Genomic DNA, 20,579 nt, shown 5'->3' with positions numbered 1-20,579 from the left:
TAGTTGTGAAATGGTATCGGAACCGGCTGTTAAAGTCAATGAGAATCTTCAGATGTCCAGTTGCTACCGTGACCCAAGCACCAATTCAGAGGAACCCAGGTGTGGATTCTGGATGAAGAGTACTTGAGGTGAGAGGAGACAGAGTCCAAGCCACCCGGAGTCGTCCAGGAGGTGAAGGAGCACAATGCCAACCCTTCTCGGGGGTACTTAACTGTAGGTCGGAGGCCTTGAAGTTGCAGATGTGGAGTCCAGACGCTGTTGTAGGATCTCAGGAGCCGTCCATGAGCTGTCTCACGCCGTTCAAAAAGGAGCAGGAGGGTCAATGGCCAGCGGGGCCACCAACAAGGTATGTCAAACCCAACAGACGTGTTGGGGGAGAAGATCTAAGGTCAAAGGAACTCACCCACCACAGGTAAGTTAGGGCCGGGCCTAAGCAAGCTGGAGAGCCAGCAAGAATCGGTGAAGAGCCTGGACAGACCCTCTGGCAGCGGTGTGGCCTCAGCAGCACAACAAAGATGGAGGCCCACATCGCAGGAGATGCAGTGAGGACATCGTTTTGGAAGCCAAGTGATGGTCGAGACTGGGGCTTCTTGGAGCTTGCAGACCTCTGGACTAGAGAACCCACACGCCTTGGTAACGGCAAATAGATGCGGTGCACAGGGGCTCGTTCCGGTGGCTCCACGAGTGATTGCAGTCTTCCAAATTGCACAGAAGAAAAGTGTAGGAAAGTAGGATCTGCTTTCATGGTTACCCCCACTTTTTGCTGGTGTTATTCTGTTTAATGACTGGGATCCTGCTAATCAGGACCCCAGTTACTGTGCTTTCTCCCTAAATTTGACAATGGTAAGTACTTTGGTACCTTCCCAATTAGCTACTGGTGTACCCTTCTAAGTCCCTAGTATATGGTACTGAGGTAACCAGGGCAGAGGGACACCAGAAATCTCCCCTGGGCTGAGGCATGTATTGTGCCACCCAGGGAAGTCCACTTAAACAGTGACTAAAGGCCTGCCATTGCAGCCTGTGTGTGTTGGTGCTTGTACCTCTCACAGCAGATATACATTTCCTTATACTCGAGGTCACTACACTTAAAACCTTTAAGTCACCCTTATGGCAGGCTCTTCAGTCCAGCTGCAGCTACAAGGACACCGTCATCACTCCTGCATCTTCCGTCATCAGTGGTCATTGCTCTTCCGTGCCTCCTGGTCACCTTCTATTGGCACATACTCTGTCCCCTCCGATTGTAGCTTCTTCTCTTCAAGAATCCACCCTTGTATTCCACGAGACTCTTTCACTTTCATGGCCTGGGGCATCTTTCCCGAAGTCCCCAATTGTGGTCTACGGCGGTTTCAGATGTTACTTTGTACCTATGCTCCGGGCTTCCCTGGTGTAGGTCTAGTTTCTGGGGTATCCACGGTGGGGTGACTCTCCAATCTTCTGTCTTCCACGGGGTTCCTTCAGGGTTCACTGGGAAGGTTCCTTATTCTTTTAAAACTGCAACTTTCCCATTGACTTATATTGAGTACGCAGCTGTGTTTCCACTCTGCATACAGCCTCCGTGAGGTCCCTGGGTACTTACCTTGGGTGGTTCCTTTTGTCCCCAGCTCTTCTGAGTCTCATGGTCCAAGTCCCAACTTTAGTCGCAGTTCGCATTCCACTTCTTTAGTATACGGTTTTGTCTTCCCGAGGAGACCACTGTGTGTTGTGCTTACTTACCTCCTGGATTTGAAATATTCTTGTATATTTGTGTCGATATCTCCGGGTAGGAGATATACCAATATGTTAATGAGTGTTGTGTAATAAACATATCTATTTTTATAACTACACTGTGTGGTTCTCTTTAATTTAACCTACACTACATGATTAAACCTGGTAAAACAAGCTGCTTAGCACTTTTTCTGGACTAAGCCTAAAGGCTGCTCTCCACAGCTACCACTTAACGAGCTTTCTATGGTTGTCTAGGACCACTAAAATTACCATAAGGGTTGTCTGGATTAGTGCTACATATTTCACTTAAATTAGTGTGCACCATATACTAAGCCAGTCTCCGACAACAGGTCAATGCTCGGGAGAGCTGCACAACTACCACCTGTGTTGCAGAGCATTGGTGAGTCCGGGGGACAGCAGGTTCCACAGACTGCTCGTCATCATTGAGGTGCCGGAGGCTGCAGGTGAGTGACTCCTTCACTCCAAGGGAGATTTCTTCTTGCTGTCCTTGATGCACACAGAGTCCTTGTGACTCTGGGAGATGCACAGCCACAGAGCTTGCAGAGTCTTTGCAGTATGGGGACAAGGCTGCAGTAGGAGCACTCCTACCAGAAGCAAACTTGTCTTGGGTCCTGACGAAGTCCAGCAGTAGAGTCGAACAGCATTAGAGTTGAACAGCAGAAGAGTCTTTGGGCAGAATCTTGCAGAGGGATCTGCAGAGAAATCTTGTTCCAGACGAATCTAGGATCCGACCCTCAGGTGAACCACAAGGTCCAAATGCACCAAGTCCACTTCCTTGCACAACTTGGGAAGCCCCTGTAGGACGGTGGCTGGGGTATGGCTGACGCAGTTGAAAACCCCTTCCATTGCCATAAAAGGGGCGCAAGGCAGACTGGAGAGGAGGTGTCACAGAGAGGCCCAAGGACCTAGCCGTATCCTGCAAATCCTTTAAGCGCTACAGCGCCGAGCCCGCCTCCCCTCTGAAGAGATGAGTCTCATCGAATGGCATGTCCAGGAGGGTTAGCCTGGACATCCCCGTGAAACCAGATGTTCTCAGCCAGGTGTGGCTTCGCAAAGCCACCATTGACAAAGCCGCTCTACCGAGCAAGTCAGTTGTATCCAAACCACACCTAATGGTGTACTTTGCTGCATCTCTCCCATCTTTCACTGCCTGGAAAAGCACAGCCCGGGCATCCTCCGGGATCTGTGGCAGCACTTGCACAACCGTTTCCCAAAGGGTGTGCGAGAAACGGCCAAACAGGAATGCAATGCCAGAGTGGCAGAAGAAAACATCTTCTTCCGATGCGTGTCCTTGGATTCCCTGTTTTGGGGAGGGGGCGGAAGGGAACACGCCATGGACCACCAAGCTCTCAGGGTTAGGATGCTGACTGAGGAAACTTGGATCGCCCGGTGCAGGGTGATGGTGGTGTGCTATAGTCCTGTTCACAGGAGCCCCTGCGCTAGGCTTGGACCATGAACCTAGAAGGACATCCGTTAGGGCCTCATTAAAGGGCAAAAGGGGTTTGGGGTTTGGATAAGGAAGCCCCAGGCTGAAGTACTTCAGTCAAGAGATTAGTCTTGACTTGCACAGAGGGCAGTTCGAGGCCAGGGACCTGTGCTGCCTTCTTTACCGCCATAGCATAAGAAGCCCTCTTCTCTGTAGACACAGCAGGTTGAAAGAGCATACCAGTATCTGGAGAGGTGTCCAGACCGCTGGTATTCACAAGTTCCTCATCCCAGTCCAATTCCTCACCAGGATTGTCTAACTGTTGTTCTAAAGGGTCCAGAGACCCCTCCCATTCCTGAAACCTCTTCAAAACGTACAGGCAGCAACCCAGAGCCTCTGGGCTCCGTCAGCACTAGAGTCGATGTCGAACAACATCGATCCAACTCGGAGTCGTCTTGAATCAGAATGGGGCTTATGGTGCCGGGAGTATTGACTTTGGGGCCGGGGATGGTCGCGTTGGCATGACCAGCGCCGAGCCAGATCTGGGATCGAATTTATGAGACCCCACCGGAGCCGGGGCCAGAGCTGTCGCGCTGGAACCGGATGGGGCCTTCTCCGACCACCCGGGACCCGCAGGCGCACCAGAGGGGTCGGCCCGCTCAAATAATCGGCGCATGGCCTCGTAAAACTCTTTTACATGAGCTGGGGTTGCTCCAGCTCCCAAAAACAGGGGTAGGCGCCATATCAAACCTGGCTCCAGTACCACAGAACCATGCCTGGAGTGTCGATTTTTCTCCCTTGTCTCGTCAATCCTCAACGGACGAGTCGAAGTCCTCTTAGACAACTTCTTTTCCCTGAGTCTCCCGAGGACTTCGTGTGCAACAAAGAGAACTCTGGGCTCCTGGAGCAGTCCTGCGGCCTTCTGTTCTTCGATCGGGCTGGGACCTTCGAGGCATAGCGCTCAATGGCATCGCCTGCGGGCCGCATGGAGCTTCATAGACCCCTCCCGCAAGGCCTTCAGCGCCATGGCCTGGCAGTCCGAGAACAACTGAGTTGTGGTTGCGCTCGAGACACCATAAACACACAAGACAGGTGCCACGCAGTTTAAAACCTACATTTTTAGTGGTCATCACTTGACACACACAGAAAAATTCATAGTGAAAATGGGGAAAAAAGTCAGTCAAAAGAGACAGAAGGGTAGCTCTTCTCCGGATCAGCTCTAACTGGCATGGAAAGAAAAGAACTGACATCGACGCACCTGGGTGGCACCTATATAGGTGACTGCAACGTTACTTCTGGCGCCAATTATGCAGCACAGAGCCGAACTGAGCCACCCGATGACGCCCAGGGGTACTGATCACGCAAAAGTTTCCTGATGTAGTCTGATGCCTGGGAAATTCAAAGGTAAGGAATCTGCAGCTAGAAGTCTCTATCAGATGTGATGGAGTAACCCATCTGCTAAGTTCTAAATTAGGACAGTAGACCTGTAGAACCCCTGAAGTCGGATAGAAGTCGCCCTGGCGCACGGGATGCGCGGAGGAGCTCCTTTCAGGAATACAGATGGCTGTGGGGAAGTTGATTGATGCTTTGACTACTTCTTCTTGGAATTAACTTACGAAGATTTGGATTTCGATGGAAGACATGTCGGGTATCCAGCTCCTGGAGTGGGACCGTGAATAGCTGCGGGACCAAGACTGCCTCTGGGAATGAGGTGATGACCTACAATGTCGCACTGCAAGGAGCTTCATAGCCCTAACTTGAATCGCCTTCGTGTGTATTGACTGACAGTCTGAGCAGGCCTTGGAGTTGTGGCTCCATCAGTTAGACCTGGTATCTTTGGCATGTTTTTCCCCTATCTTTTTTTCTCCTGACTTCTTGTTTTTGACTGTGAGTTGCATTTTGTTTTTGCTGGATATTGAAACTCAAGGCGCCCACATAGCCAACAAAGAGTTGATCGTCTTCCCGGAATTGTTTTGTGCGATCCAAATAAAATGATAACGCACGTTTTGGATCAAGAAGGTGGGAAAGTGATGGTCTGTCCTATGTGGAAAGAGGTAACCACTTTGGGAAGAAAAGAAGGTCTATTTCAAAGGACAACCTTGTCCAGATGGACAGCAAGGAAAGGAGGTTTAGATGATAGAGCCTGAATCTCACTCACCCTGCGAGCAGAGGTGATGGCAACCAGAAAAGCAGTCAAGGTCAAGAGTCTGGAGGACAATTACATAGTGGCTCGAAAGGAGCACACATAAGGTAAGTTAAAATCAGATTCAAGTCCCACTGGGGCATTACGAAAGGAATAGGGGGAAAGAGGTGAGTAATGCCCTTAAGAAACCTATTTACAATAGGGGACTTGAAAAGAGAAGGCTGATCAGGAAGGCGAAGAAAGACCGAAATGGCCGAAAGATAGCCTTTAAAGGTGCCCAGAGCAGAGCCCTGCTGGGCCAAAGACAGAAGGAAGAGGAGAACTGCTGAAAGAGGGGCAGAAAGTGGATACACAGCCTTTGCTGTGCACCATATCACAAATTTGTTCCATCTACAGGCATATACCATTTTAGTGGAGGGACGCCTGGCTGCCAAGATGACATTACAGACTTCGGGAGGAAGGTCAAAAGCTGTCAACTGGCGCCGCTCAATCTCCACGCCAGGAGGGGGAGGCTAGACAGGTTCATGTGGCGGACCGCCCCCTGCTGCTGTGACAGAAGATCCTCTCGAAGAGGCAGTCTGATTGGAGGATCGATGAGCATGTTCAAGAGCTCGGTTGTTCAAGAGCTTGGGATACTTGACTCTTCCTGCCCAGTCCGGAGCCACAAGAATGGCTTGGTCCCGTTCGCACTTGATCTTCTTCAGCACTCTGGGCAGAAGTGGTACAGGCGGCAAAGCGTATAGAAGAACGCAATTCCAATTGCCGAGCATGTGCCGCGTTGGAAATTCAAACACGCAGAACTGCTGACATTGCGCGTTCTCTTCGGTAGCGAACAGATCTAACCAAGGCTCTTCACACTGTTGAAAGAGACCTTGCATCACCTCCTAGTAAAGACACCATTTGTGATCCATAATGCACCGGTGGATGAGTTCGCCCGCCCTGGCGTTCAGAGAACCTGCTAGGTGTTGAACCACCAGGGATATGCCCTGATGTTCCAGCCATGTCCAAAGGCGAAGAGCCTCCTGACATAGGGTCTACGACCCCACCCCGCCCTGTTTGCTGCAGTACCACATGCCATTAGTGTTGTCTGTGAACACCTGCACTACTCTTCCTTTGAAAGATGGAAGGAATGCCTTCAGTGTAAGACGGATCGCCCGGAGCTCCAAAAGGTTGATGTAGAGAACGGACTCTGCCAGAGACCCCTGATCTCAGCTTCTCCCAGGTGACCGCCCAATCCCAGAAGTGACTCCTCCATCACTACTGTCAACTCTGGTTGGGGAAGGGAGAGGGGTCTGCCGCTGACCCAATCCTGGTTCGTGAGCCATCACTGCAATTGACGTGCAGTCCCCACCGAGATCTGGACGATGTCGGAAAGATTCCCCTGATGCTAGGCCCACAGGAACTTCAGGTCCAACTGCAGAGCCTGCATATGCCACCTGACATGAGCCACCAGCAGAATGCGTCAATATCACCAAAATAGAGGCTGAAACATCTGTATCATAGCCCGAATATCCCGGACTCGCTGCTTGGAAGGATAAGCCAGACACTGCGCTGTATCCAGACCTGCTCCGATGAGAAGGAGCTTCTGAGAGGGAATTAGGTGTGACTTCGGCGGGTTGATAGTGAACCCCAGCGAGTGCAGGAGGTCTGCTATAGTCTGGAGGTGGCAGAAGACAGCCTGGGGGGAGCCCGCCTTCAACAGCCAGTCGTCATGATAGGGGAAGACTGGAACCCTTGATATGCGCAGATGAGCTGCGACCACCGCCATCACTTTTGTGAACACCCAAGGGGCGCTGGTAAGGTCTAAGGGGAGCACGGTAAACTGAAAATGCTCGTGGCCTACCGTGAACCGTAGGTAACGGCTGTGGGCTGGCAGGACGGGTATATGGAAATATGCATCCTGCAAGTCCAACGCCACCATCCAGTCTCCGAGGTCGATGGCAGACAGTACCTGAGCCAACGTGAGCATCTTGAACTTCTCCTTCCGGAGAAATCAGTTGAGGGCCTTGAGGTCTAAGATAGGACGCAGGCCTGTGTCCTTCTTGGGGACCAGAAAGTAGTGGGAATAGCAACCACAACCTACTTCTGGCACAGGGACTCTTTCAATATCTCCCTTGGCCAAGAGAGCTGCAACTTCCCTGCGGAGAAGGGCCAAGTGATCCTCCGACATGTGATGGAAGGATGGTGGCATGGAGGGAGGGGTAGTCTCAAAGGGGAGGGAGTAGCCCCTTCAGACTATCTGCAAAACCCACCTGTCCGATGTGATGTTTTGCCAGTGGGGGAAGTGATGGTGAATCTTGCCGCCCACTGGTCTCTGGTGGACCTGAAAGGTCAGACTAGGAGGGTTTGGAGGCTGCTGCAGGGGGGTTATGAGTGCACTAGCCCGCCCGCTGGCCCCCAGACCCGTGTCGCTGGGTCCCACATCCGTGGCCACGCACAGGCTGGGGAGCTTGCGTGAACCAGTGGCTAGCTGGGTCAAACGTGGTGGGGCATCCCGTCCGATGCCATAAAAGGGGCGAACAGCAGACTGCGTGGGGGAGGACGTTGCCGCGAGGCCCAAGGATCTGGCTGTAGCCCTAGAATCCTTGAAGCGCTCGAGTGCAGAGTCTGCCTTGTCACCGAAAAGGCGACTGGCATCAAAGGGCATGTCCAGTAAGGTGGATTGGACATCCCCAGAAAAACCAGACCTCCTCAACCAGGAGTAGCGCCTCAGGGCTACTGACGTAGAAACCGTTCTGCCTAGTTAGTCGGCGGTATCCAGCCCACATCTGATGGTGAATTTAGCAGCGTCTCTACTCTCTGCCACCGCACGGGTGAGAAAGGCCCGGGCCTCCTCTGGGCACTGTGGCAGCACTTGGGCAACCGTATCCCACACTGTATGGGTATTACGGCCCAAAAGGCATGCAGTATTCACTGACCGCAGCGCTAAGCTGGCAGAAGAAAACATCTTCTTACCAAGGTGGTACAGCTTCCTGGATTCTGCAGAGAGCAGTAGGGAATGCACCCTCAGAGGACGAGGCTTGGATCACCAAGCTCTCGGGGCTTGGTGCTGGGAGAGGAAAAGTGGGTCGCCAGGGGCCGGGAGGTGGTGTCGCACAATCATCCTGTCCACAGGAGCCCCTGTGCTGGGCTTGGACAAGGTGCCCGGAAGGACGTCGGTGAGGGCTTCATTGAAAGGTAGAAGGGGATCCGAAGAGACTGCTGCCGGTTGAAGCACCTCTGTCAGGAGGTTAGTCCTGACGAACAAGTTACTTACCTTCGGTAACGCTTTTTCTGGTGGATACAGTATCTGCTTGTGGATTCCTCACCTTGTGAATATCCCCTGCGCCAGCAACATTCGGAAACTTTTGTAGCTCTTCACGCCGACGAGGACGACGTCACAGAAGCACGGCTCCGCTCGCGGCTCCGCTGACGTCACTCGATCCATAAGAAGACCTCGTCGGCGTGATGACGTCAGTTCCGCCCATTTTTCTGTGCCTTCGAGGCACACAGACGGACTGACAGCAATATATATACAGTATACAAAGTACATAATACACAAAACAACACACACAGTGTGAAGATAATACAGGAAGGCAAAAGAAATAATACACCTCCTTTAACAGTAATAAATACATTTTGAAACAACATCACTATTGTAGGTATACAAGGGTGGACAACAGGGAGACGGGTGGGTCAGTGAGGAATCCACAGGCAGATACCGTATCCACCAGAAAAAGCGTTACCGAAGGTAGGTAACTTGTTCTTCTGATGGATACATCTGCCAGTGGGTTCCTCACCTTGTGAAAAGATTCCCACAGCAGTCCCACTCCCGGAGGAGGGTGTCCACTCTTCTATACCAGAAAGTCCTGAAGGACGGAACGAGTAAAATGTCCGTCCCTCCTCACCTCAGAGTCCAAGCAGTAATGCTTCGCGAAAGTGTGGAGGGAGGCCCAAGTTGCCGCTCTACAAATGTCCTCCACAGGAACACCTCTAGATAAGGCAGATGTAGAAGACTTTGCCCTGGTAGAATGAGCCCTTATACCCTCTGGAGGTTCCTTACCGGCCAAAGAGTAACAAATCTTGATGCACAAGATAATCCATCTGGAAAGGGTTCGCTTGTGCACCGCTCTGCCTTTCCTGCAGCCATCAAAGCCCACAAAGAGCTGGTCGTCCACTCGAAAGTCTTTAGTCCTGTCGAGATAAAAGCTCACCGCCCTCTTAGGGTCTAAACGGTGAAGCCGCTCCTCCTACTTGGAAGGGTGAGGGGGAGGATAGAAGGTAGGAAGGATAATGGACTGCCCCAGATGGAAAGGTGTTACCACCTTAGGCAGAAAAGCAGCCCTGGTCCTTAGTACCATTCTTTCAGCATGAATGGTCAAGAACTGGGGTTTTGAACTCAGAGCTTGAAGCTCACTTACCCTCCTTGCCGAGGTAATAGCAATGAGAAAAACTGTTTTGAAAGACAACAGCCTTAAGGGACATTTGTGCAAGGACTCGAAAGGAGAACCCATAAGGTAAGTTAAGACAAGATTTAAATCCCATTGAGGCACAATAAAAGGAGTAGGCGGAAACTTGTTAGTAAGGCCCTTAAGGAATCATAATACAATAGGTGACTTAAACAAGGACGGCTGATCCGGCAAGCAAAGGAAAGCAGACAAAGCCGATAAATATCCCTACAGTAGCTACAGCAAAGCCTTGCTAAGTAAGAGAAAGAGCAAACTGAAGGATGTTGAATAAACGAGCCCTCAAAGGGTCAATAGACTTCTCTCCGCACAAAAGGACAAATTTAGACCACCTATAGGAATAGATAGACTTGGTGGAATGACGTCTGGCAGACACAGTTACGTCCACCACGTCAGGCGGGAGAGAAAAAGAATTCAGGTTGCCCCGTTCAATCTCCAGGCATGAAGGTGTAAGCTCTGGAGGTGGGGGTGTAGAACCTGCCCCTCCGAATGCGAGAGGAGGTCTGCCCTCAGAGGGAGACGGAGCGGAGGGCATGAGGAGAGGAAGGAAGGCCTGGAGTGCCAAACGTATCGCCCGCAGCTCCAAAAGGTTGATGTGAAGCAGCCTTTCCTCTGGAGACCAAAGACCCTTGATCTTCAGATCCCCCTGATGCGCACCCCACCCTAAAGTGGATGCATCCGTTATCACTGTGGCCACCGATGGAGGTAGATGGAAGGGCTTTCCTTGAGACAGATTGCCCTCCACGCTCCACCAAGACAGACCCGCTGCAGCTTCTCTGGAGATCCTCACAGACTCTCTGAGATCTCCGTTGTGCTGATACCACTGCCTGCGGAGGCACCACTGGAGCGCTCTCATGTGCCAGCGTGCATGGTTGACCAACAGAATGCAGGAAGCAAACAGACCGAGCAGACGAAGGACCTTCAGGACTGGAACGACCGCTCCATCGTAAACCAAGAGAATTTCCTGTATGTCGAGAATCCTTTGTGGAGGTGGGAATGCACGAAACACAGTGGTGTCCAGTACGGCCCCTATAAACAGGTTGGGCTGAGAGGGCACCAGGTGAGATTTGGGCACGTTTATCGAGAAACCCAATCTGAACAACAGTTGAGTTGTATCCTGCAGATGATGAAGCACCTTCTCTGGCGACTCCGCTTTGATCAGCCAGTCGTCCAGATAGGGGAAAACTGGAATCTCCGACCTTCTGAGATGGGCTGCCACCACTGCCATCACCTTGGTGAAGACTCGAGGTGCAGTAGTAAGACCAAACGGAAGGACTGCAAACTGATAATGTTGCGACCCTACCGTAAAACGGAGATACTTCCTGTGCGACTTCAGGATAGGGATGTGAAAATACGCATCCTGCAAGTCGATCGACACCATCCAGTCCTCCTGTTGCGCGCTTTAAGAACCTGTGCAAGGGTGAGCATCTTGAACTTCTCCTGTTTCAGAAAAAGGTTCAAGATCCTGAGGTACAGGATTGGACGTAGCCTGCCATCCTTCTTCGGAATCAGGAAATACCGGGAGTAGCATCCCTGACCCCTTTCCTGCTCTGGAACCACCTCTATCGCACCTTTTTTCAGTAACGTTAGGACTTTCTTCTGCAGGAGAAGAAGGTGGTACTCCGAGCAAGCACATTGGCGAGGGTAATTCGGAGGGAATTCCCGAAAGGGAAGAGCATACCCATTTTCTACAAGATCTAGAACCCAGAGGTCTGAAGTGACCGATTACCAATCTTGTAGAAAATGGGTAAGCCGGCCCCCCACAGGACCAACATGATCCAGAATGGTGGATCTAGGGCTTCTTTGCAGTGGTGGGAAAGAAGGAGGAAGAGGAAGAGGAGGAGGAGAGCTGCCAACCTCGAGCACAACCTCTGATCCTGCCCCTGTAGCTCTTATACAGGGTGTTCTGTTGCTGTTGTTGCTGCTGCTGCTGGGGCTGCCTGTAGGTCCGAAAGGACGACCTTCCAAACCTCTGTATCTCCTAAAAGAGCCCCTAGGCTGTGTTTGCAGACCCAGAGATTTGACCGTGGCTTTGCTTTCCTTAAATCTCTCTAATGTAAAATCAGCCTTTTTTCCACAAAGCCCAGAACCGTCAAAAGGCAGGTCCAGAAGCGTTGCCTGCACATCAGGGGAAAACTCAGATAATTTCAGCCACGCACTTCTCCTTGTGGCAACCGAGGAGCCCATAATTCTGGCGACAGAGTCAGCAGTGTCTAAGCCACTCTGGATAACCTGACGCGCAGCCACCTGAGTGTCTGACAGCACCTCATTAAAGTTCTGCCTGTCCTCCTCTGATAACTTAGGGGCCAGTTGTTTAGCGGAATCCATGAGAGCATGGATATAACTGCCCAAAAGACAGGTGGCATTTGTCGACTTTAAGGCCATACTGGCAGAGGAGAAGACTTTCTTGGCTGATTGGTCGAGTGTTTTAGAATCCCTGTCACTAGGGACCTGTAGAAAGGCACCTGAAGATCTTTTAGAGCAAACAGCCTGAACCACCAGACTTTCCGGAGAAGGATGAGAAGGAAGAAAGTCTGGCTCACCTACAGCAGCCCTGTACCTTCTAGCCACAGTTTTAGAGACCGCAGGAGCTGAAAAGGGCTTTCGCCATACCTCCATGACTGGTTCAGTGATGGCCTCATTAAATGGTAGTAAGGGCTCTGTCACGGTGGAGGGAGAATGTAAGACCTCAGTGAGAATGTTAGGCTTGAATTCAGCAGTTGGCAGCTGTAAATCCAAAAACTCCGCTGCTTTTCTAATAACCATATGGTAGGGAGCTACATCTTTAGAGGGAGTATCGGCTGGAGGAGTAATCTCCCACTCTGGTGACAAATCCAGGCCACTAGCCTCCTTCAGCTCTTCAAACAAGTCATCAGACTCCATGAGCTCACCCTCTTCCATATCTTCAACCTGGTACCTTTGCTCTTCCAGGACTCTTTGAGCTTCTCGCCTGGACCCAATCCTCAGGACTGGCGTCGGCGGCGCCGCAACTGACTCAGACGGCGCCGGAGCAGGCATCGAACATGGATCCGGAGGAGCAGCCGGAGTCGAATGAGGTCGAGCTGGAGCCAGTGAAGATGAAACCCCCAGATTAAAATCCATTGGACCCATGGGACCCAAAGGTGCTCCAGAGGGGTACATTGCTCTAGTGAAGACTGGAAAGGGGGGATATGGCTCAGATTGAGGCATAACCGGACTCGGGCCAAACGGCGCCAACGGTGGAGCCAGTGGAGTCGAAGACTCATCAGGAGCTTCTTCAACTGGAGCCGGAGAATGTGCCGGCATCGGAGATGGAGCCGGAGAGTGCTCCGGTGAAGCCGCAGGCGAGGTCAGGCAAACAGGAGAAGCAGGATTTGAGACAGGAGAGGGAGAAACATAGTCCTTACGACGTCAAGTAGGCGAAGTTTATCTCGGAGCCGCTTCCCTATCCGAACGGTGTCGAGAACCATGCCTCTTCTTCTTTTTGTGCTTCCTGGACTTAGAAGCATGCCCCGACGTCGACTTCGACCTCGATCTGGATCTGGAGCGTCTTCGACCTCTCTTCTCTTTTTTCATCCTAGCAATAAATAACTTGGCTTCTCTTTCTTTCAAGGCCTTAGTACTCATCTTTCGACAGCAAGAGCATCCCTCGACGTCGTGATCCGACGACAGGCACCAGACACAGTTCTCGTGCGGGTCCGTGATGGACATGTGCTTACCGCACTCCCTACACGGCTTGAATCCGGACTTCTTTGTCAACATCCTTAAACAAGAAGCAAGAAGAAAGATAAACACCAGCAGAAACACAAAGTAACTAGCCAAACCTACGGAGAGTCCCAGAAAACCGTTAGCGTCGACGGCACGGAAAAAAGGGAACGGACGTTATCACGCCGACGAGGTCTTCTTATGGATCCAGTGACGTCAGCGGAGCTGCGAGCAGAGCCATGCTTCTGTGATGTCATCCTCGTTGGCTTGGAGAGCTACAAAAGTTTCCGAATGTTGCTGGCGCTGGGGATATTCATAAGGTGAGGAATCCACTGGCAGATGTATCCATCAGAATGCCACGGTAGGAAGCTCCAGGCACAAGGCCTCAGCTCTCCTATGCAAGACCACTGCATATGAGGCTCCCTCCTCCGTAGCCATGATGGGGGGGGGGGGGGGAGCATGCCAAGGTCTGGGAAGGTATCCAAACCACTGGCGTCACCCAGGTCCTCTGGTCAGTCCGTCTCTTCAAGTTGATCAGCCAAAGGGTCCACAGACCCCTTCCAGTCCTTCTCACCCTCCTCTGGTTGCCATTCAGGCCTGAAAGGAACACCAGGAATGAACAGAGGCACAAATGTACCTTCCGGCGCCGGTACTGACGTTGGTCCGGCGCTGTGTCCAAGTCGGGGGTGGGGCTGCGGTCTGCGTCGGTTGGGGGCACGTACGACACGGGGCTGTCTTCACCTAGGAAGGTACCGTGAGGTTGACCAGCGTAGATCTGGATCCAAGCCTGGATCCTCGGGGGTCCTCGGACGCCGGAGCCGCTGGCAAAGAAGGCCCAGGGCCCCCAGCCGAGTCTGCGGGGCCCGTAGGCACGCTGGTGGTGTCGGGCTGCCCATAGATGCTATGAAGCGCTTCATAGGAAGCTCAAAGCTGGGCAGGGGATGCTCCGGCACCAGAAAAGGAGGGAAACTCTGAGCTGTCCCTGGAGCGGGCTCTGAAGATGGAGCTGGAAAGCAACGATGCTTCGGGTCCCAAGTCACGTCAGCCGACTGACGAGAAGGCAAAGAGCGACGATGCTTCATCGCTTTCTTCTTGTGCTTCGAATTACCTGAGGATCTCAAACACTTTGATGAGTGGTGATGGTGGCTCCGCCACCAGTCCAGAGACCTTCCTCTCGACCCAGACCTCGAGCGACACGGAGCCGACTGCCGGGCCTCCAAGAGTTTCGGGGCTGCTCCCACAAAGACTTTGGATTCATGGCCCGGCAGTCGGAGCACCACTTCGAGTCGTGGTTGTGCTCCAGGCACAGGAGGTGGGGGTCCGTAACCGACATCAGGTGGTTACAGGCCTTGCACGGTTTGAACCCGGTCCAACGATGGGACATCCCTCATATACCAGGAGTCGAAGACTTAAAAAGAAGTTGACAAAAAGTCGAGAAAAAATTAGCCAAAAAGTGACTAAGGGGTAGCTCTCTGTGGATCTGCGCTACGGCTGGTGGTGAAAAAGAAAGAACTGACGTCAGCGCGCAGGGGCAGCGTCTAAGTAGACATCGCAACGTCACCCTGGTGGCCACGACGCCAAGAACGGACGCAGAGTCGACCGACGCCACCTACCGACGCACAGGGGGGCTGCTAAGAGAAAAATTCTCTGGATCCAGTCTGACGCCTGAGGGTAATTCGAAGTTAAGTAATCCATAACTAATGGTCTCTTTCAGATATAGTGCTGTGCATGTCCTCACACAAAGTTGTCTCTACTCCCCTGTAGTGTCTGGAACCAGGTCAGGGAAAGGTAGGGCTGTGTGCACTACAAAGAGTTTCCTTTGAAAATTTCCATACTTCAAAGGCAGAAACTGGTATAAGTACTGGAGCTGTGACACCATAACTTCAGAAAACTTCTAGACTCAGAGGACATTCTGCCAAGAAGAAGAGCTGGAGAAGATCTCAGGAGGGACTACCACTTTGCTGTGTGCGTTGCTGTGTTGGCCTTCTGCTTGCTGCTTCTGTCTTGGGCAATGAAAGGACTGGACTTTGCGGTTTACATCCTGCTTGTCAAGGTTCACCAAGGGCGTGTGTGTGCTTGCCTCCTGTTACGAAGTCTCAGGGCCATCAAAGAGATTACCTGCAGCCTCTTAACTCTTATGCTGGGAGTTCTGACTTGCCAAGTGGTGCCAATTCCAGTTCTGGGCCCTTGGAGGAGGCTTTGCTGCAAAGAACCAAGAAAATCCACACATCGACCTGCAGTACCTGTTTTTCCTGACACAGCACCGCTGTACAGCTGAAATACTAACGCATCACTGCAGCCAAAGAATCGACGCAGTGCCTGCCGTGCCACTGAATGATCGCTGCAGCCCGGGTCTCGAGCACCATGTCACCAACATCCGTGACACATGCTCCAACTCTTATGCAGGCCCTGCTTCACAGCTGGGAAAGCGATGCAGCGCCTGTTCTGCATCATCGACCGAGCACGTCTGTTTTTTCGATGCATCATCCCTGTGCTCCAAGTTCTTCATTGACGTTGCCCAGCAGTAAGGAACCAAGGCTGTGTGTCCAGAGATCGATGCATCACCTCCCCTGACAGTAAGGAACTGACGCATCACCTTCCCTAACAGTACGGAACCAATGCATCACCTCCCCTGGCAGGAAGAAACCGACCCATCACCTCCCCTGGGAGTAAGGAACCAACACATTGCTTTGCTTTTCTGACGCCTCACCTCCCTTGTACCTATTTTTGGCTTTGATTTTGACACACGACAGGTACTTGGTGATAAAAGTGACTCATCCATAGTTTCCTATGGATTTAACTATTTTTGAACCTTTTAAAAGTGATATCTTGATTTGAGTATGTTGGATAGTTGTTGTTTTGGTCTTGTCATATTCAGATAAATATTGGTTATTTTTCTAAAATGGTGTGGTGTCCTTTTGTATGTTTTCACAGTATTACTGTGTGTATTTGTACAAATGCTTTACACATCACCTCTGACATAAGTCTGACTGCTCGTGTGAAGCTACCAAGAGGGTGAACTGGGGTTATCTTAGCTGTGTAATCCCCTTAGCCTCACTAGAATAAGGGTCCATACTCGGACAGGGTGCAAACCACTGCCAACTACAGACCCCCATTTTTAACACCGTCCAAGACACCAGAGGCAGACAAAGGTGGGGATCAGTCACAGATATCAGACTGTGGCATTCCCTGCAAGGTGTGAAACCTGTAGGTTTCTGAGGGAACATAATTCCTTACAAACTGAAACAAAGAGGACAAAACGGCTCAACAAAAGTGAGAAAAGTTGGTCAAAATATTACTGGGGTAACTCTGGATCTGCAACTGTCGGCGCAGAAAGAAATGAACTGATGTTTGCACGTCGGGGTGGAACCTACATAGGCAATGCACACATCTGGCATGGACGATGTTGACGCAGAGCCGTCGGCACCATCTACCAGCGTGCAGAGGTACTGATCAAGATTTTCCGGATCCAGTCTTACGTTGGGGAATATTCAAAGGTAAGGAATGTTAGAAGTCTGTTCCAGAAGTACCAGTGCACCTGACCAATGAACTTTATCAAACAACATTTGACAATACTTTAAACATTTTGAAATTTTTTGAGTTAGTATATTTAACTTCTCACCTTGCTACGACAACTGATTTCCATGTTTTGCTGTCTGCTCCTTCAAGCTGCGGACCTCTGCTTTCAGCAAAGCTTAATTTCTCACCAGCCTCCTCCAGCTGGGCAATCAGTTTTTCGTTCATTAATTCCACATTGTTTTTGGCTATTCTGAGCTTCTCAGCACCTTCAGTTTCCTGTTTAATGAGTCAGAGTACAATTTTAAAAAGAATTTAAAAAAAAATGCTAGTGTGCAATATATCTCCAGAATTACACAAAAGAATGCCCATTTATTCTCCAGCAATTATGTTTTTGTTCTTTATCCTCTCATATCCTTACAATCGCATTGCAGGTGTTTGATTGGAAAATAGGGAGGCAGATGAGATATAAGAGATATTAGACCTGTTAGCCGTAGGGTGATCTTCCACCAAAATTTTAGCTTTCTCTAATCCTGTTTGATTAGATTTGTTTTTGATGGCCTTTGGACTCTGTGCATTGTACCACTGCTAACCAGTGCTAAAGTGCTTGTGCTCACCCCTCTAAACATGGTAAAATTGGCTTACACCCAATTGTCACATTTAATTTACCTGTAGGTCCCTAGCAAAGTGGTACAACATATACCCAGTGTAGGAAAGTGCCCCTTTTTGCATGGTTACCCCCCACTTTTTGCCTGATTTCTGATGCACTTTGACTGAATGTGCACTGGATCCCTGCTACTCAGGTTCCCAGTGCCTGGGTTCTTTCCCAAAACAGCACCTTTGTAAACACAATTGGCACACCTCTGGCCCACATATAAGCCCCTTGTAAAATGTACCACTGGAACCAAGGCCCTTGTGATTAGTGTAAACTAAGGATCTCCCTAAGTAATTTAAGGCCCCAGAGGAGGGAGAAAAAATATACAAAATGAAAATAGAAACCTCTAAACCGGCCTATGTACTTAATTAATTGATCTATTCAGATTCTGCATTACCCGAATAATATGACAATTCTCATATCACATTATAGCATTGTTTACATAGAACCACTATCAAACCGTTGAAATTTTAATACAAAAAATCATTTTTATTTCTTTTTTTCTGTATGTGTTTTACAATTTACACATAATTTCAAATAGACAAACATTTGTTGTGGTTTTGATGCAAAGCTATTACATATTTAATATAAAAGGAAACATCCTAGACATCCTAGACAATAAAAAAACATTTATTAGCCATTCATACTTACATTCATACAAAAAAGATACCAAAAAAAAAGGAAAATATTTTTTAGAAGGGGTTTGAAAAGGTAAAAGAGGGAGGAAGAATAGGACCCTTAGAATGGTCAGATTTTTTCAGATTAACAATGCAAAAATTGTCAGTCTTCAGTATCACTGTATTGGAAACAAAGTCACAGTCAATGCGCGTTTCAGTGGGGGACCACCTTCTTCAGGACCAACTGCATAGATTTAAAAAAATGGAATATGTACAATAGGTGTCTGGGTGTCTGCAAAAAAGACAAACGGAAATGACATTGGCAAATAGAAGGGAATGCTATATTATTTCAAAAGGAGATTATTTCCTGGATTCTTTACTATGTAAATCCTTGAGTGCTCATCATGCATCATAGCTAAGTGCCAGCAAACCAATTAGGTTGTTCCAAGAGAAGTAGAGTGTAAAGTAAAGTCCGACTATTGTGAAGTCCATTGATGTTATAGGGATAGAGAGAAGAGATGCCATAGAGAAACCCAAAGAGTATAGTGCCAAATCCAAGCATGCTGTACCTAGGTGATAGTATAGAGGGCATCTACCTTATAGGACACAGAGCGATGTGCTTATAGCACGCTGTGGAAATCGTCTGTCTAGTGCTGTGCAGCGGCGTAAATTTCTAGGGAAAAAGGTTAATTGGTTATTCAAGCTAATACTAGTGGAGTTTACATGGCTAAATTTAATGTGCGAGGCCAAAAAATACCTCTAACAGCTAAGCTTTGGATGGTACGTTACAATCCAAGGTTCGTGATTTTATCTCCCAGTATTTTTCTGAGCTAACGACTGCAATGATGCTGCGTGAGGAAAGAGAATTTTTTTTTTATTATATGAGACTGAACCATATCATTTTTTGTAGGATTCAATATAAGAAAATGAGGCCAAGTATAACACCATGAACTTGTGTACCTTTTCAAAACATGAGATACTTCATAGAAGTGGAGCCAGGAGTTAGTCCGAGTCTCTCTGTATTTCTGAAGAGATTTCTATTTATTTGTTATTGGTAAGAGTATTGCATCTCGACATAACTGCGGAGAAAGAGAAGGTATATGTCATGATGGTACACCTATCCCTAAGTTGGAACGGCTATTGCACAGATATGTTGCAAGTTACAAAATCGACAAAAATTATTAAGGGTTTTCAATAACGTGCTATCCCGTATTAGAAATACAGGCGATTCATAATTATTGTGTGATTGCTTGATGTAGTGGGACATATAAGGTCCCACATGTGGCTTGTAGCAAAGAGCTACGTTCCTGTGTGTCGAGAAGCGGCATGTTGGGGCCACAGATTTCATAAGAACTACTATAGAGATAGGAAACCATTTATTAAGGTGTTTTCTATACAAGGAACCAAGGGATCATAAATTTCAGAGTGACTGTGAAAACAGGGGGAAGCCTGATCGATAAAGCTTAGCTAAGTCACCAAATGTTACCCCTACAAATTAGTGAGTTCATACCTGTTCGCGTGAAGTCTCCGCCGGAAAGCATCAACAGCGGGCAGCCGACAGGAAGGGAAGTGGAACTGACGTATTTTAACTTGTGCGTTCTATCGCGAGATTACGGGTCAATGCGTTGTAATTGTGGTGAATCTCCGTATATTTGGGCGCCATCTTGCAAAAGGGTTTTACCATTCTAAAGCCAATATTGAGTAGGATGCAAGTATGTGTCACAAACATTCTAGGTGGTTTAAAGTGTAGGTATAGTATTAGTCTCATGGTATGAGAAGATGAGAGTCCGGTGAAAGCCGGACTTGTCGTAACTACGGGCGAAATATGGCGCCATATTTGAATGGTGTGCAAATATCAGATTTTTGATGTTTAGAATATGAGCCCCATGTAAGAATGAGGTGAGGAGCGGTTTGAAAATTATTTACTCCTTAACTTCTACAGAGAACTTCGAAAGTTAGCCAGGGAGATGGGTCAGCCTGGATACAATGAATTACAGATCAGTGTGTTTTATTACCTCATATATTTGGTCGCCATCTTAGAAAGGAATTTAGTCCTTCTAAGTCCTAAGTGAGTAAGATCTATGTTGCCAGTATTCTAAATATTTGAATTTTGAGTTATAATATTGAAGTTTGCACAGGTGTCCGAATACTTAAGACCTGCAAGCAAAACCAGTACCCCATTGGAATGGTATGTGTGTACCTAGTTGTAGTGATTTAAGGTTTGAGCCCCATAGAGCAATGGAAGTTTTTGCAAATGTTTGTTTAGGTTTTACAAACAAATTGGAGGATTAGAAAGCCTAGGTATGTAAGTTGTATCTAAGTCGATTTCAGCCTAGAATGTGTAGGTGTGAGGATCCAGTCCAAATGA

General features: G+C 49.2%; 1 protein-coding gene across 4 annotated transcripts in view; it reads right to left on the bottom strand.

Annotated features, from left to right (window-relative positions):
* CEP290 (centrosomal protein 290) overlaps positions 1–20,579 on the bottom strand; it is a 1,516,454-nt gene that overhangs the window by 319,644 nt on the left and 1,176,231 nt on the right. For all 4 annotated transcript variants that reach the window (XM_085653911.1, XM_085653913.1, XM_085653912.1 and 1 more), the window contains one exon: positions 17,046–17,218. In XM_085653911.1, the coding sequence (XP_085510037.1) occupies positions 17,046–17,218 (173 nt within the window). The remainder of the gene's footprint in view (positions 1–17,045; positions 17,219–20,579) is intronic.

Source organism: Triturus cristatus, chromosome 4_1 (genome assembly GCF_964204655.1).
Source record: "Triturus cristatus chromosome 4_1, aTriCri1.1, whole genome shotgun sequence".
Taxonomy (NCBI): Eukaryota; Metazoa; Chordata; class Amphibia; order Caudata; family Salamandridae; genus Triturus; species Triturus cristatus.
Note: the sequence above shows the minus strand (reverse complement) of the source record. Positions and strands in the feature narration are given on the sequence as shown.